At 43.0% G+C, this 12,533-nt stretch overlaps 1 protein-coding gene and 1 non-coding gene across 11 annotated transcripts in view; one reads left to right on the forward strand and one right to left on the reverse strand.

The window, feature by feature from the left end:
• frmd4a (FERM domain containing 4A) overlaps positions 1–12,116 on the forward strand; it is an 83,447-nt gene extending 71,331 nt beyond the window's left edge. For 7 of the 10 annotated variants that reach the window (XM_071501170.1, XM_071501155.1, XM_071501138.1 and 4 more), the window contains 10 exons: positions 1,507–1,640; positions 1,740–1,862; positions 3,326–3,557; positions 3,800–3,856; positions 3,983–4,220; positions 4,545–4,703; positions 4,967–5,299; positions 5,417–5,997; positions 7,224–7,326; positions 8,483–12,116. In XM_071501170.1, the coding sequence (XP_071357271.1) occupies positions 1,507–1,640; positions 1,740–1,862; positions 3,326–3,557; positions 3,800–3,856; positions 3,983–4,220; positions 4,545–4,703; positions 4,967–5,299; positions 5,417–5,997; positions 7,224–7,326; positions 8,483–8,585 (2,063 nt within the window). In that variant the 3' untranslated portion in view covers positions 8,586–12,116. Of the gene's footprint in view, positions 1–1,506; positions 1,641–1,739; positions 1,863–3,325; positions 3,558–3,799; positions 3,857–3,982; positions 4,221–4,544; positions 4,704–4,966; positions 5,300–5,416; positions 5,998–7,223; positions 7,327–7,805; positions 7,878–8,482 lie in introns of all 10 variants that reach the window. The other 3 variants (XM_071501202.1, XM_071501161.1, XM_071501147.1) reach the window with 2 other exon arrangements.
• trnam-cau (transfer RNA methionine (anticodon CAU)) lies at positions 6,933–7,005 on the reverse strand. Its single transcript has one exon. It is a non-coding gene; the product is annotated as a tRNA-Met (tRNA).
• Positions 12,117–12,533: the final 417 nt, after the last annotated feature.

The raw sequence follows: 12,533 nt of genomic DNA on the forward strand, positions 1-12,533 counted from the left end.
ACACACATACTGTACACACACCCCACCCAGCATCTTTCTGTATGTATAGAGCACCACTCCCACCCTCCATGTCACACAGACTCATCCTCCAGAGACCCCTGCCCCCTCTAAATTTAGTGAGTGCAGGAATGAAAAGGTCAGCAAGTCAGTGTTCAACTTTGTTACAGCCTTTAAAACAATGCCAATCTGAATTAGAATAGAGAGGAAAATGCCCTTTTAAACCTAAACAGCCGTGCAAAGTGTGTTGCACACTTGGAAAGAACAAATACTTTAACCTTGTTATCTACTGCTGTGCTATTCACTTATAAAATTACTTTCACTCAACCAAAGCAACATCAGAAAAGGCAAATATGTGGGTGTGGACATGGCTATGGGGTCAGCTATTTAGAGTATAGCACACCTTATTGAATGAATTACTGTCAGGAGTGAAGAACAGTATTCTTTTTCAGTAATCATGTCCTGCCTGTTCTACTCATTTTCATCTGATCAGATTTTTTTCTTCCCTAACCTCTGTTTTCTCAGTATAGATACATGTATCTCTGCTTTCCTCCCTAATCCCTTCCCTTTATCTCCTCAGCTATCCACTCCTGGTCTCCTAATCTCCCCTTTCCCTCCTCTCTGTTCTTCTTTAGTTCCACCCCTACCCCATAACATACAGTGTGTCTCTGTCTTATCTGCTGAGTCTTGTCACTTGTCTCCTCGGTGTTGTGTCAGTGTGTTGATTTCATGATCTACTGCTTGTTGACTGGAGGCCACCTATTAGCAACAGTAAATGACAGGAGCAGTAATGTCACATCTATGCACTTAGAGAACAAACACTGTCCATCACTTTTAAGTATGCAGGAACTTTTTTTGAGATTACATATACTGTATGTGTTGTCCTTCTCTGCCACAGGCAACATTACTGATCTAGACAGTAGATTTGGAATGATGAATTTAAAATCTTCATGGCTTGAAATGAGATGCTGCAGAAATGTGCCTGTTTAACATCACTTAAATGGACGCAGAAAACTGAATTTAAATATAGTCTTTTTGGAACAATAGAGAGCCATTTGATATTTCTTGCTTCCATAACTGTTTCAGCAGCGGTTAGTTTTGTATTGTTGCTTCATTTGACCCTACTGTGAACCGCATAGAGTCGCCGAGAGAGCAACAGAGAGAAACAGAATGTTTGTGTGTGTGTGTGTGTTTGCGTAGTTTTCAACAGGGCATGTTATAAACAAGACTGGCACCGTCTTAGAGCCTTGGAAATTGTGCGTCACAGACTTTGCCCTAAACTACCCTTTCCTTGAAACACTCGCCCAAACACACGACTAAAACTCAGCTTCCTTATCGAAATGTTCCATTCACTTCCTGTAAACATCCTGCAAAGGCTAGCAGGTGCATGCATAATTTCTCCCTCCCCTCCACAATCTTCCTCAAAAGAAGTTCCCCCAACTACAGCCACACACACACAGGTATGCTCCAGACTCCTGCCCTCAATTGTGCACTGTGTGTACCCTGCAGGTTCTCAAGAATCAGACAGCTCCCAGACAGCTAAGAAGGACATGTTGGCAGCGCTGAGGGCCAGGCAGGAAGCTCTGGAGGAAACACTAAGACAGCGACTAGAGGAACTGAAGAGCATCTGCATCAGAGAGGCGGTATGAGAAAACACTGACAGATTTGTTAAATATTTTGAAAACTAAATGACTTTTTAGCTTTTCTTTTCTAACTTAATTCCCCCCTCTCATATTTTCCAGGAGCTGACAGGAAAGCTTCCTAAGGAATATCCTCTAGATCCTGGAGAGGAGCCGCCCACAGTGAGACGAAAGATTGGTACCGCCTTCAAACTGGATGAGCAGAAAATTCTTCCTAAGGGAGAGGTGAAGCTTCAGCTCTCAACTGTCCTCAGTAGCACTTTATCACACTCTACAGTCTTCCAGCACAAGCTAAATGAAAACAGGAGGTCATCTAGAGGTGTCAGCATTTGAATCAAATACACTCTGCTATGTACCTGTGCCAGGCACTTGGCTGCAGTAATTGGAAGATGTTGAATGAAGCGCTAATTAGTTAAGAGAGTGTTTATCTCCTTTTAAGCTGGCTGTAATGTTAATGACAGATTTATTAACAGAGGATGGGCATTACAGATCACAACAAGTGCTTAAAAGCTCAGTACAGATCAAAGATAGTTTAGGATTAATTTCATTAAAGACAGTGTGGGGTGATGATTGATGATTAAAGATAAGTGAATTGATCCCTACCCATTTATTAAGGAAGCAAAGGAAACTAAAAGCAGTAAAAAGCCACAGTTTGAGACGTCTTGGACCTTGTAAAAGTAGTTGTACTGTATCTTTATCTTGCTGTCTTTTTGTGCCACGGGTAGATTTTCCAGAGCAGCGAAACTTCTAAAAATAGTCTGGCAGCATTCTCGCCATAGGAAGTGGTGATAGTAGGATTGTGTGTGTGTCTGCCTGTGTGCAGGCATGCGTGTGTGGGAGTGTGTCGCTGAGGTTGTATGCTTTGTAAAGAATCCAGGGACACAATATCACAAAACTGCCTTGCAAGCAGAAAGATGTTTCTTAATTTATCCTGAACACCTTAAACTCACACACACACAGAAACAGAAGCTGCTCTGGCAGTAGTGTGAAGGCACTGTTGTGTGAGAGGGATTCCTCAGAACTGAGGTAGTCCAGTAAGATGTCGACCCGAGTGAATACATCATTGTTCTCTCTCTCTGGAGGAAAGTGGGTGTGTTCTGTCATGTGAGAGCACACATTACATACAGATTGTACACTGTGTGTGTTTATTTCCTTATCTACAATCATATTTACAAGGTTCTACTACACTATATTACACAACAGTATACTACACCACATATTGCAGTATATAGATACACATTTTGCACTCATATGTAATATTTGCATATGTGTTTACATTTGCAGCGTGACAGTGTGTGCTTTACTTGGTTCCTCTTACAGTCTCTGCTCCACAAATCTCAGGAGAAGTGTAGAGAAGGAGAGGATGGATTGATGGAGAGGTGTTGTTATTGGGGGACAGAGAGTCTCAATAGAGAGTATCCAGTGGTGAGAAAATGTGGGGCTGCAGCACAGATAAATGATTTCCTCAGTGTGTTTTCTCTGGCAAGGCTGTGTGTGTGTCTAACCAAATACGTTGCATGGGAGAGTTACAGTCTGAATACGTGTCTGCAAACTAAGCTTTGTTGTTTTTGGGTTGTATGAAGTTTTCTGTTGCTAAAACTGTGTGCAAATCCAATATCTTCATGCTTGCTTGCATAACTCAAGAGTTTGCACTTGTGTGTGTGTGTGTGTGTGTGTGCTTATCCCAGGAAGAGGAGCTGGAGCGGTTGGAGCGGGAGTTTGCCATTCAGTCCCAGATTACAGAGGCAGCCAGGCGTCTTGCCAGTGATCCTCATGTGAGCAGTAAGAAGCTGAAGAAACAGAGGAAGACTTCTTATCTGAACGCACTGAAGAAGCTACAGGAAATTGAGAACTCTATCAATGAGTACCGGGTCCGCTCTGGCAAGAAGCCGACGCAGAGAGCATCGCTTATCATAGAAGGTATCAATATTCCCCTGTTCACTACAGGAAAATCAGATTGTTTTCATATCACTTTATTAGCTTTAGTTGCCACTGCACACATACGCAGTATTCTTCTGAAGTACTGTTTGGAGCAGTAATACAAGTCCACACATGGATAGTGAGGCTGTTTTTGTTTTAACACAAGAAAAGGTGCTTTTAGTCTTTTTGATTTTGTAATTGTACAGTCTCTAACATCTTGCCTTTGTTTCTCTGTCCTACAGAAGCCAATATTGGTTCGGAAGACAGCTCACTGTCTGATGCACTGGTTTTGGATGATGGTAATGATAATGTGAATCCTTCACATTATACTTCTGCACTTTCTGTAGCTCATGGTAATGATGAAATTAAATGCAATTCCATCTGATTTATAGAGTGCTCTTATTTCAATTATTTCTCTGTTTCAGATGACCCTCAAATTACAGGTACCCCCACCTTCTCTCCAGTAGCATCACCTCACAAGGGCCTCCCTCCACGGCCACCATCTCACAGTCGGCCCCCTCCACCACAGTCCCTGGACGGCCTGCGACACCTGCACTACACACGCTCTGACTACGATAAATCACCCATCAAACCCAAGATGTGGAGCGAATCATCACTGGATGAGCCCTATGAAAAAGTCAAAAAACGCTCCTCTCACTCCAGGTATGAGGGAGTTTATCTGGTATGTCCTTTTAGAATAGAGCCACACTATATTAACACTATATTTATTTGTGAGGCTACCCACAATTATTTTAGTCAGCTGCTACACTGCAACAGCCACAGGTGCATTTAAGGTGTAGTTTAGCCATCTCAAATGTAACTCATTCAGTCAAAATTAGCAATAATGTGTGTGGAAGTACAATTGCAGTCAGTGACTGTACATGAATGCCTCAAATACAGGTTTATAACATGTGCCTATGTGAAAGGAGTATATATGTAATGGAATATATTATTAGTGAATTTCATTTTCCTTGCACCTCTCTTAAGTCACAGGCGTTTCCCAAGCTCTGGCAGTGCCGAGGCAGGGGGTAGTAACTCTCTGCAGAGCAGCCCCATCAGGAGCCTCCCTCACTGGAATTCTCAGTCCAGCATGCCATCAACTCCGGACCTGAGGTCCAGGACCCCACACTATGTACATTCCACTAGGTCAGTTTTTACACCCTCAATTGTTTAATGGTTATTCAAGAGTTACATCACTCTGGTAAACATAACAGATTATATAACTGTAAAAATACCTAGTAATGAGAAGTCTTTAAAACTCTGGGTACTGTGTGGTCCCCAACTGGAATGGGGTCACAGGACTTCTTTTCCTGCAGCTCTCACACTAATTCTGTTTTGCCACTTTTTCATTTTCCAAATTAACAGTAGCTCAGCACTTATATTCATTGTTTGTGATCTTCATCTTACAGGTCAGTGGACATCAGTCCCACACGTCTGCACAGTCTTGCTCAGCACTTTAGGAACCGCAGCTCCAGCCTTGAATCCCAGGGCAAACTGCTCGCGACTGACACCGACGCACATCCGCACAACCTGGGAACACTGGGCAGCCCTGACTTCTTCCTGGGCCCAGGACGCAGCTCCAATGGCTCTGACCCATTGGACGACTGTTCATCTTGCACCAGCCAAAGCAGCTCAGAGCATTACTACCCCTCTGGTGGACCCCCCGGCAGCAACCCCAACTACTCTACTCTGGGGGAGGACTCACCCTCCAAGGCCAGGCAGAGGCAGAGGCAAAGGCACAGGTAAGGGTGGGGGAGATGCAAGGAAAGAAGTTTTCTTGAGACAACTTCTTTGTACTGTACGGATATATAAAGAAAGTTCTGTCAGATTTACATTGTTGACTTCTGTTCTCTCTTCAGGTCTGCAGGACATCTGGGTTCCTCTAACTCCGGCTCCATGCCAAACCTGGCAGCTAAGAATGGCTCTGGTGGAGGCTCTGGTGGAGGCGGGATGGGAGGGGGACACCACGGAGTTTACCTCCACAGCCAGAGCCAGCCCTCTTCCCAGTACCGCATCAAGGAGTACCCACTATACGTGGAGGGCAGCCCCAACCCAGTGGTGGTGCGCAGCCTGGAAAGTGATCAGGAGGGCCACTACAGTGTGAAGGCCCAGTTCAAGACCTCCAGCTCCTACACAGCCGGGGGACTGTACAAGGAGGCTTGGGGAGGAGAGGAGGGAGGAGAGGGGAGTGGCCGACTCACGCCGTCACGCTCTCAGATCGTACGGACTCCGTCATTGGGGCGAGAGGGTGGTGGAGGAGGAGGGGGGAGGGCAGCAGTGTCAGAAGAGCTGCGGTGTTGGTACCAGAGGTCCTCAGGGAGCCTGAAGGAGAGGAGTCACTCACATTCAGGATCCACTTCCTCCGAGACAGGGTCACAGCAAGGCACTTTGGGACATGGACGAGGGAGTAGAGTAGGGACACTCGCCAAGGGCTCACCAGGTAGGTCATCTTCATTTCTTCACAACAAACGTTTACTCATATGGGTAAAAGAGAATGTTTTAGATAAAAGTTTCCATTTTTTTTAGATTAACTGTTTATTTCAAGGTTCTAACAACAAATGTCCATTTCAGAAAATATTGCCCTGTGTGAGGCTCAAACAGCCTTCAGATGATGAGACTGGCACACTGCCCACTGTGTCAACAAGACTTGTACTCGTGTGTCCATTGTGCTTATTTAGAGGTTCCCACAATAACTCAGGACACTGAGTAATTTCATGTTTCTATTAGATGTTAATATGAGACTTTATGGCTTCATAAATTTAATTTGTGGGAGCAAATATACAGTGGATTGGATAAAACAAAAAAACACAACACAGCTCGGTGTGAGGCTCGAACTCACTACCTTGAGATTACAAAAATAAGTCCCATAAATGAGAGGCAGACTTCATTTTGGAGATCTGTGGTAATGCTTGAGAACACTAGCTGAGTAACTAAATCTTTCACTATTTATATTTAATTTAAATGAAGTCACAGTGTATTCAAATTTTTTAATTACTGAGAGGCTAAGTAAGGCTCAGTCCAAATGTCCACATTCTGTACTGGACAAAGGCCTCGCAGACTTCGATCACATCACATTCACAATCAAACTGTAGATTCTCTTACTTTAGGTTCTTCTGTGGCTGCCTCTGCCGCTATAGCAGCAAATCCAAATGTTCTGATCAATGCATAATCTCTGTGTTAGCAATATCACATCTCACTTCACCAACAAAATTTACACATCAGAAGATAAACAAACTGATGTCTTCAAAAAGTTGGGTGGAGTCTGTAAATTGTGAATGAGTTAAATGGGAGTGAGTTGTGATAGCTATGTCTGATAGATCTTAGATGAAAACAGCTGCTTCAAGAAGGCAGATAAAGTCTAAAAGGAAAACACAGTGCCCCGTGTGAGGCTCGAACTCACGACCTTCAGATTATGAGACTGACGCGCTGCCTACTGCGCCAACGAGGCTGGTTCTGTGGTCAAGCCCTGAGCCAAATTGTCTTTGTGACACCGAGGCCACATCCCCCCACATCATGTGTGCAGCATAGATGAAATTCCTATGCCCATCACCTCACTAGAGTCACTGTGTGTCTGTTTCCCTGCGTATGTGCACATTTGATTCCTTTGTCTCTGTCTCATGCTGCATGTGTTGTATCAGCATTACTAACTGTCCATTTTCCCCATAGCTGCATCCCCTCACAGCCAGAGGAGTATGACGCCCTCCAGTGAACACGCAGCCACTCCCACACCCCCTTGTAGCCCACAGCACATCCTCAACTGGCAGAGCGGGTAAGAGACACACCAACGCACACATGAAGCGGCTAAAACAGGGTGACAAGATGTTTGAAGATATGATTTTATCTTAACTCAGGACAAACTGTATCTTGCCCTCTGAGCTTCTTTCTCACCATCTTCGTCCAAACCTCACTCTAACATCCTCACAAGCTTTGACTGTCTGTTGTATCTGTGTAAGCAGATCTTGTTTTTCACTGTGACTTTGAGTTAACATCTCTTTTTAAACATTTTTCTCACTCAATTATAACACTCCTCCTGGCTTGTCATTTATTTCTGCTGTTTGTGTTAATGTTTCACTCACTGCATCTTTGTGTCTTTGTTTCTTCACTTTGCCCTCTGTTTTTCACGTCATCTCTCACAACCTCCTTTTGGAGCAATTTTCTGTTACCTAATATTGTCATTTCTTTCCCGTCTCTCTTTCTGTCTATACTAACCCTCCTTCCCTTGTGTGTGTGTCCTCTCTCCTGGTTTAGAGGCACAGCAGACAGCTCTCCTACTGAGGACGTCTGTCAGTCTCCCCCTCAGCCCAGCTCTGATGCATAGAGGTACTGTCTGTGGTCTCGGCCTCCCAGTGGTCTAAAGCTAGAGCTTAGTTTCGGGAAAACACAGCAGCAGGAAATTTAGCAAAAAACTAAATTAACAGGAAAAGAAATAAATAAATAACCTTAAAGGAAAAACACAGCAGTAACAGCAGTGCCAAATTTACATCAATCAGATATTCAGAGAACTTTGCCCATACACGCCTCTAAAAGCATCATGAACTCAAGCGACATGTTTACTAGTCACATATATCATCAACTGTGGAGGGGCTGACAATGAGGAGGGTTCACAGTTTCTTGCTCTTTGATGGTGGAGGTATGTGTGTCAGGTACTCCCTCTCTGGCTGCATCCGTATCTGATCTCTGCATGTGCTCTGCTCCGTGCTCTGACAGTGTGGCTCATTCACTACAGGATTTACTAATAGAAATACTCAACCATGTGCTGTATGTGTCGTAACAGAGAACACTGTTTAACAAAGAAAACCCAGAAGCAGATGAACACTAGAAATCATATAGATGATAGTGTTAAAGATGTTTGATTGATTTGCCTTTTAAAATGAGAAGCTCTGTTCTATAAAGTCAGTGTGATCCTGGTCTCTCTTCTTCTGCAGGTCTTTCAGTGACAGCTGTTTTCTAAGCAGCCCCCTGTGTTCAGAGCTGGCAGATGTGCAGTGGTACGGACACGATAAGGCCAAACCTGGAACCCTGGTCTGAGACCTTCCTTTAGGGGCCCAGAAAAGTACCATTGCCCTCTCCTACTGCCTCTCAACTGTCCCTCACTACTACCCATCGACAACCAACAACCTCATCCTTAAAGCCCTACAAAAACCCTGCCCCGACCGGACTGGTGGACTGGACATGAGCCTTCCTCCTCCCCATATCCTGCCCTTCATCCATCCCATCACCTCTTTATTATTCCCCCTCTATCACAGCTCAGTCAGACAGGGACACACTCACTAGGCTCTGATAAGGGCTGGTTTTACAGGACAGACTGAGCCTCAGCTGTTGAACTGTTGCCCTACAGCACCACAGAGCTCTTTCTTTACCCGCCCTCCGCAGCGCACAAGCAACAGGCAAGGGGTGAAGGAGCGATGGAAGGAGAGAGAGCACAGAAAAATATCAAACATACTACTCAAAATTGACAAAATCAACACTGGCCATTCCAGGATGTATTTCATATCTCATCTCTGGTCCCCCAACCTTACTAACTCCAGTGCACTGCCACCCAATCAGAGGATACCTGCTGGATTTGAGCCACCAGTTTGAAACCCATTTCAAGGCCCAAACAAACTGTGTTGGATTTCATTATTCCCATCAATGTTGTTTGGCTGTCTTGTTTATTTCTCCCTGCATATTTATAAAAAAAGAACATGACAGAAACTTTTCAAAAAATCTGGATAAGCATTGATGATAAATTCAACTCCTCTCAGTTTAACCCACAACCAAAGACAACTACTGGATTGACTGGTCACACCAGGGTCCAGTGAGCTGGTGCCCCCCACAGAAAAGTGACTGTCAGTCAACCATATGAGTGAATTCAAAGTGACAATATCAGGATGGTTTCTGGGACTCTGTCTGGGATATGATGAGGACTATAGCAATAACAAACATTGTACAAGTACATGAACTGGTTTGAATCTTCAGAGTGAGTTGAAGTAGGCATTTTGCCGTTTCTCTGCCTTGTGATGCTGGGAGTAAAGGATCATTAGTGCATCACAGGGAGAATATGGAGTTATGTGGTTATTGGGTTTGGCATTTATCTATGCTTTCTTCAGTGACTTCATCATTCATTTTTATTTAATGTCTTTGGTCTTTATAAGATTTATATGTCCATTACAGTTTGTTTGGCCGCATGGTGGATTATGAACAGTATTTGAGCCAGAGTGCGTAGGGTTGGGTTGAAGGGTGATTTTTTTTTAAACATGGCTACACACAGTCACACTCACTGCAACATTTCAACATTCAACCCTGAAAGTAAAGGCTGTTGACACCTTTTGGCAATACTCGTAGTTTGATATTGAGGCTATTCAGTGATAAATCTCTAAAGTGACTCATCTTTTTCTTTTTATCACTAGTGTCTCTTCTTCGCTTTTGGTCTTGGTTTTATATATTGACACCATGCTGTGCATCTGTCAGTCCCTTTGTAGCACTGTGTTTTCTCGTCTGTCTCTCCATCTCTTCAGCATGACAGGAGAGATCCTGACTGAACACAGACAGTCTGAGCTCAATGCTGGCCAGAACACACGCTGACAGTCAGAACACTTGCATTTATGAGCACATGTGAATACTAATATATATGTGCCAAACATGTTGGTGCTTTATATTTGTACTGTATTCAGTGCTGGAACAGCAACAACTCCTTCAAGCTACAGACCCCTTCAAATCTCAACAGTCTATAGCCATTCTATAAAACAGCAGCAATGCAGAGTAGCTAGAAGTAACTTTACATTCTAATCTATGATTTGGCATCAGGGGGAATTGTTAAGGAATTAGTCAGTCTTACTTCGGTCTTAGAGCACAACATTACCAGTGTCTATGAGGGCTGGAGCTACTATTGGTATGTTTGCATTTTCCACTCTCAATATTTCACTGATGAGTTGTATCAAAGTGCATAAGGGGCAACTAGAAAAGATGGAACCATAGACGAGGTGTGAATAGTGTTGGTTTTTTTTTTTTTGGGTTTTTTTTTTTACAGTACATGGACATCAATTAATTAATAATTAACAACCCACTGTCAGGGCAGAAGAGAAGCCATATCCAGAACTGAGAAAAAACCCTCTAAGATGAAGAGAATTATTTTATCACACATCCCAATCATCAATCAAATATTCAAAACAGGGTTAGGAAAGCACACCTGGTTTTGTACAAAGGAAGTAGAATTCTGCATGTTGTTGCTGTCCCTGAATCAGTTTCCCTTATCTTCCCTTGAACTATGTTTATGCTGCAGAATAATGCTTACCATCGTTTCACTGTTGCACAAAGTCTAAATTAATCAGATGTTAATTTTATGAAGGTTGTGACAGATTGTGATTCTCAGTGACAGAGAGAAGCGGACATGTTTTTTTCAGTCTCATTGCACCATCATGTCTGGATAAATTGTGTATCATGCTGTAATGCATGGGAGGAATGGTACGTATGTTAGCCTGTCTCTCACAGTGGTGTTTCCTTTATGCACTGACGTCAGTTGTTGTTGTAATCTGTCACTTTCCAGACTATTTTCATAAGAAGGTTTAGCCCTCTCCCATGCCCCCGTGCATGGCTGGTTCCCCAAGAGTTATCCATCTATGCCTGGTCAAATTTGACAAGTCTTTCCCCAGGATTGGAACCAGCACTCACCACTCAGTTACCATCACTAGTGTATTCAAGTTTGACCCAGCCTTTCTCACTGAAAGTCTGCGCCCAGATTTTGTGCGCCAAAGACACAATCCCATGCATGCCATACAGATCCAGTGACAAAAACCCCTAAGACATCCAGCATCTGATTTCTATACGCTAACATTAGCACGTCTTGCTCCGTAGTGTCGCCCCATCCCCAGAGAGTCCTGTTTTGCCCTTGTGGTGATCTCTGACCCCTGAGCCCAATGTGATGAAGTGTGACGTCGCCTCCTTCTGTAGTTCCAAACACACCATATCTTCTGTGCTCCATAGAGATGTTTGAGGTTTTTATAATACTCCAAGAGAAATGAACTTACTTTTATCAGTCTTTTCCTGTATGTACGGAGGGCCACTGGAAGGTTTTGTGGGGTTTTTAACATTCACATTCATTGTTTTAACAATGTTCCATTTTATATGAACCAGTATTGTTTTTGTTTTTTTTTAGTTCTGACATCGTAAAAACCCTTCAGGTGCTACAAAATGACCAGTTACTGCTTTGTCACGTAGGATCTAGACATCTCTTCATTGTTATCGATAGATTCAATACCAGTTGTGCAAAATGAAGCTTATTTTAACAAACAGTTTAATAGTAGTCACTTCCCCTACCAGACAATAGAGCATGTAACTTGATTTTATCAGTTCTGTTCAACTGTAACAATACATTAAAGGTGTTGTAGAAAAAAATGTGGAATTGATAAGAAAAAAAACTGAATTCCACAGTTAATTTATTCTTTTTTCTATTAAAAATTTGTATAGTAACTTTACATTTTTCAAAACTGTGTTGTTGGAAATTGATGATGAATTTTCAAGATGAGAAGCCGTGGTGGTTCTTGAGAGTAAGAAAAATAAATTATTGATGAATGTTCTCAAGACTAAGCCTTTGTCTGTTTTTTTCTTTTTGTTTGTTTTTTTTTTTTCTCTTCCATTATTTAAAAATCAAAAATATGAAGTTATTTGGTAACTCATTTCCAGGTGGCTCTGATCAAATCCTCCCAGGCCATTCAGCTGAAAGGTCAGAGTACCAGTAAGACTAATCAAAGGGAATCTCCACATGTAGTCACCACTTCCTCTCCTCTGGACACACTCACTCTCTTGTCATCACATCCAGGCCTCGGTTGCTTCCCTCTCACACTCTGGCCCTCCAAGAGAAGGAAAAGGAGGATTTCCTGTGGAGTCAAAAGGAAGATACACTGCAAAGATAACAGATATTACTCATCACCCAACAGCAGACCACAAGATTAAACAGCTGCACATAAAGCAGACATCTCGGCAGTTTTTTTTCCACAC

This window comes from Trachinotus anak, unplaced genomic scaffold, assembly GCF_046630095.1.
Source record: "Trachinotus anak isolate AG129_WGS33_773 ecotype Australia unplaced genomic scaffold, CSIRO_AGI_Tana_v1 ptg000002l, whole genome shotgun sequence".
Lineage (NCBI taxonomy): Eukaryota > Metazoa > Chordata > Actinopteri > Carangiformes > Carangidae > Trachinotus > Trachinotus anak.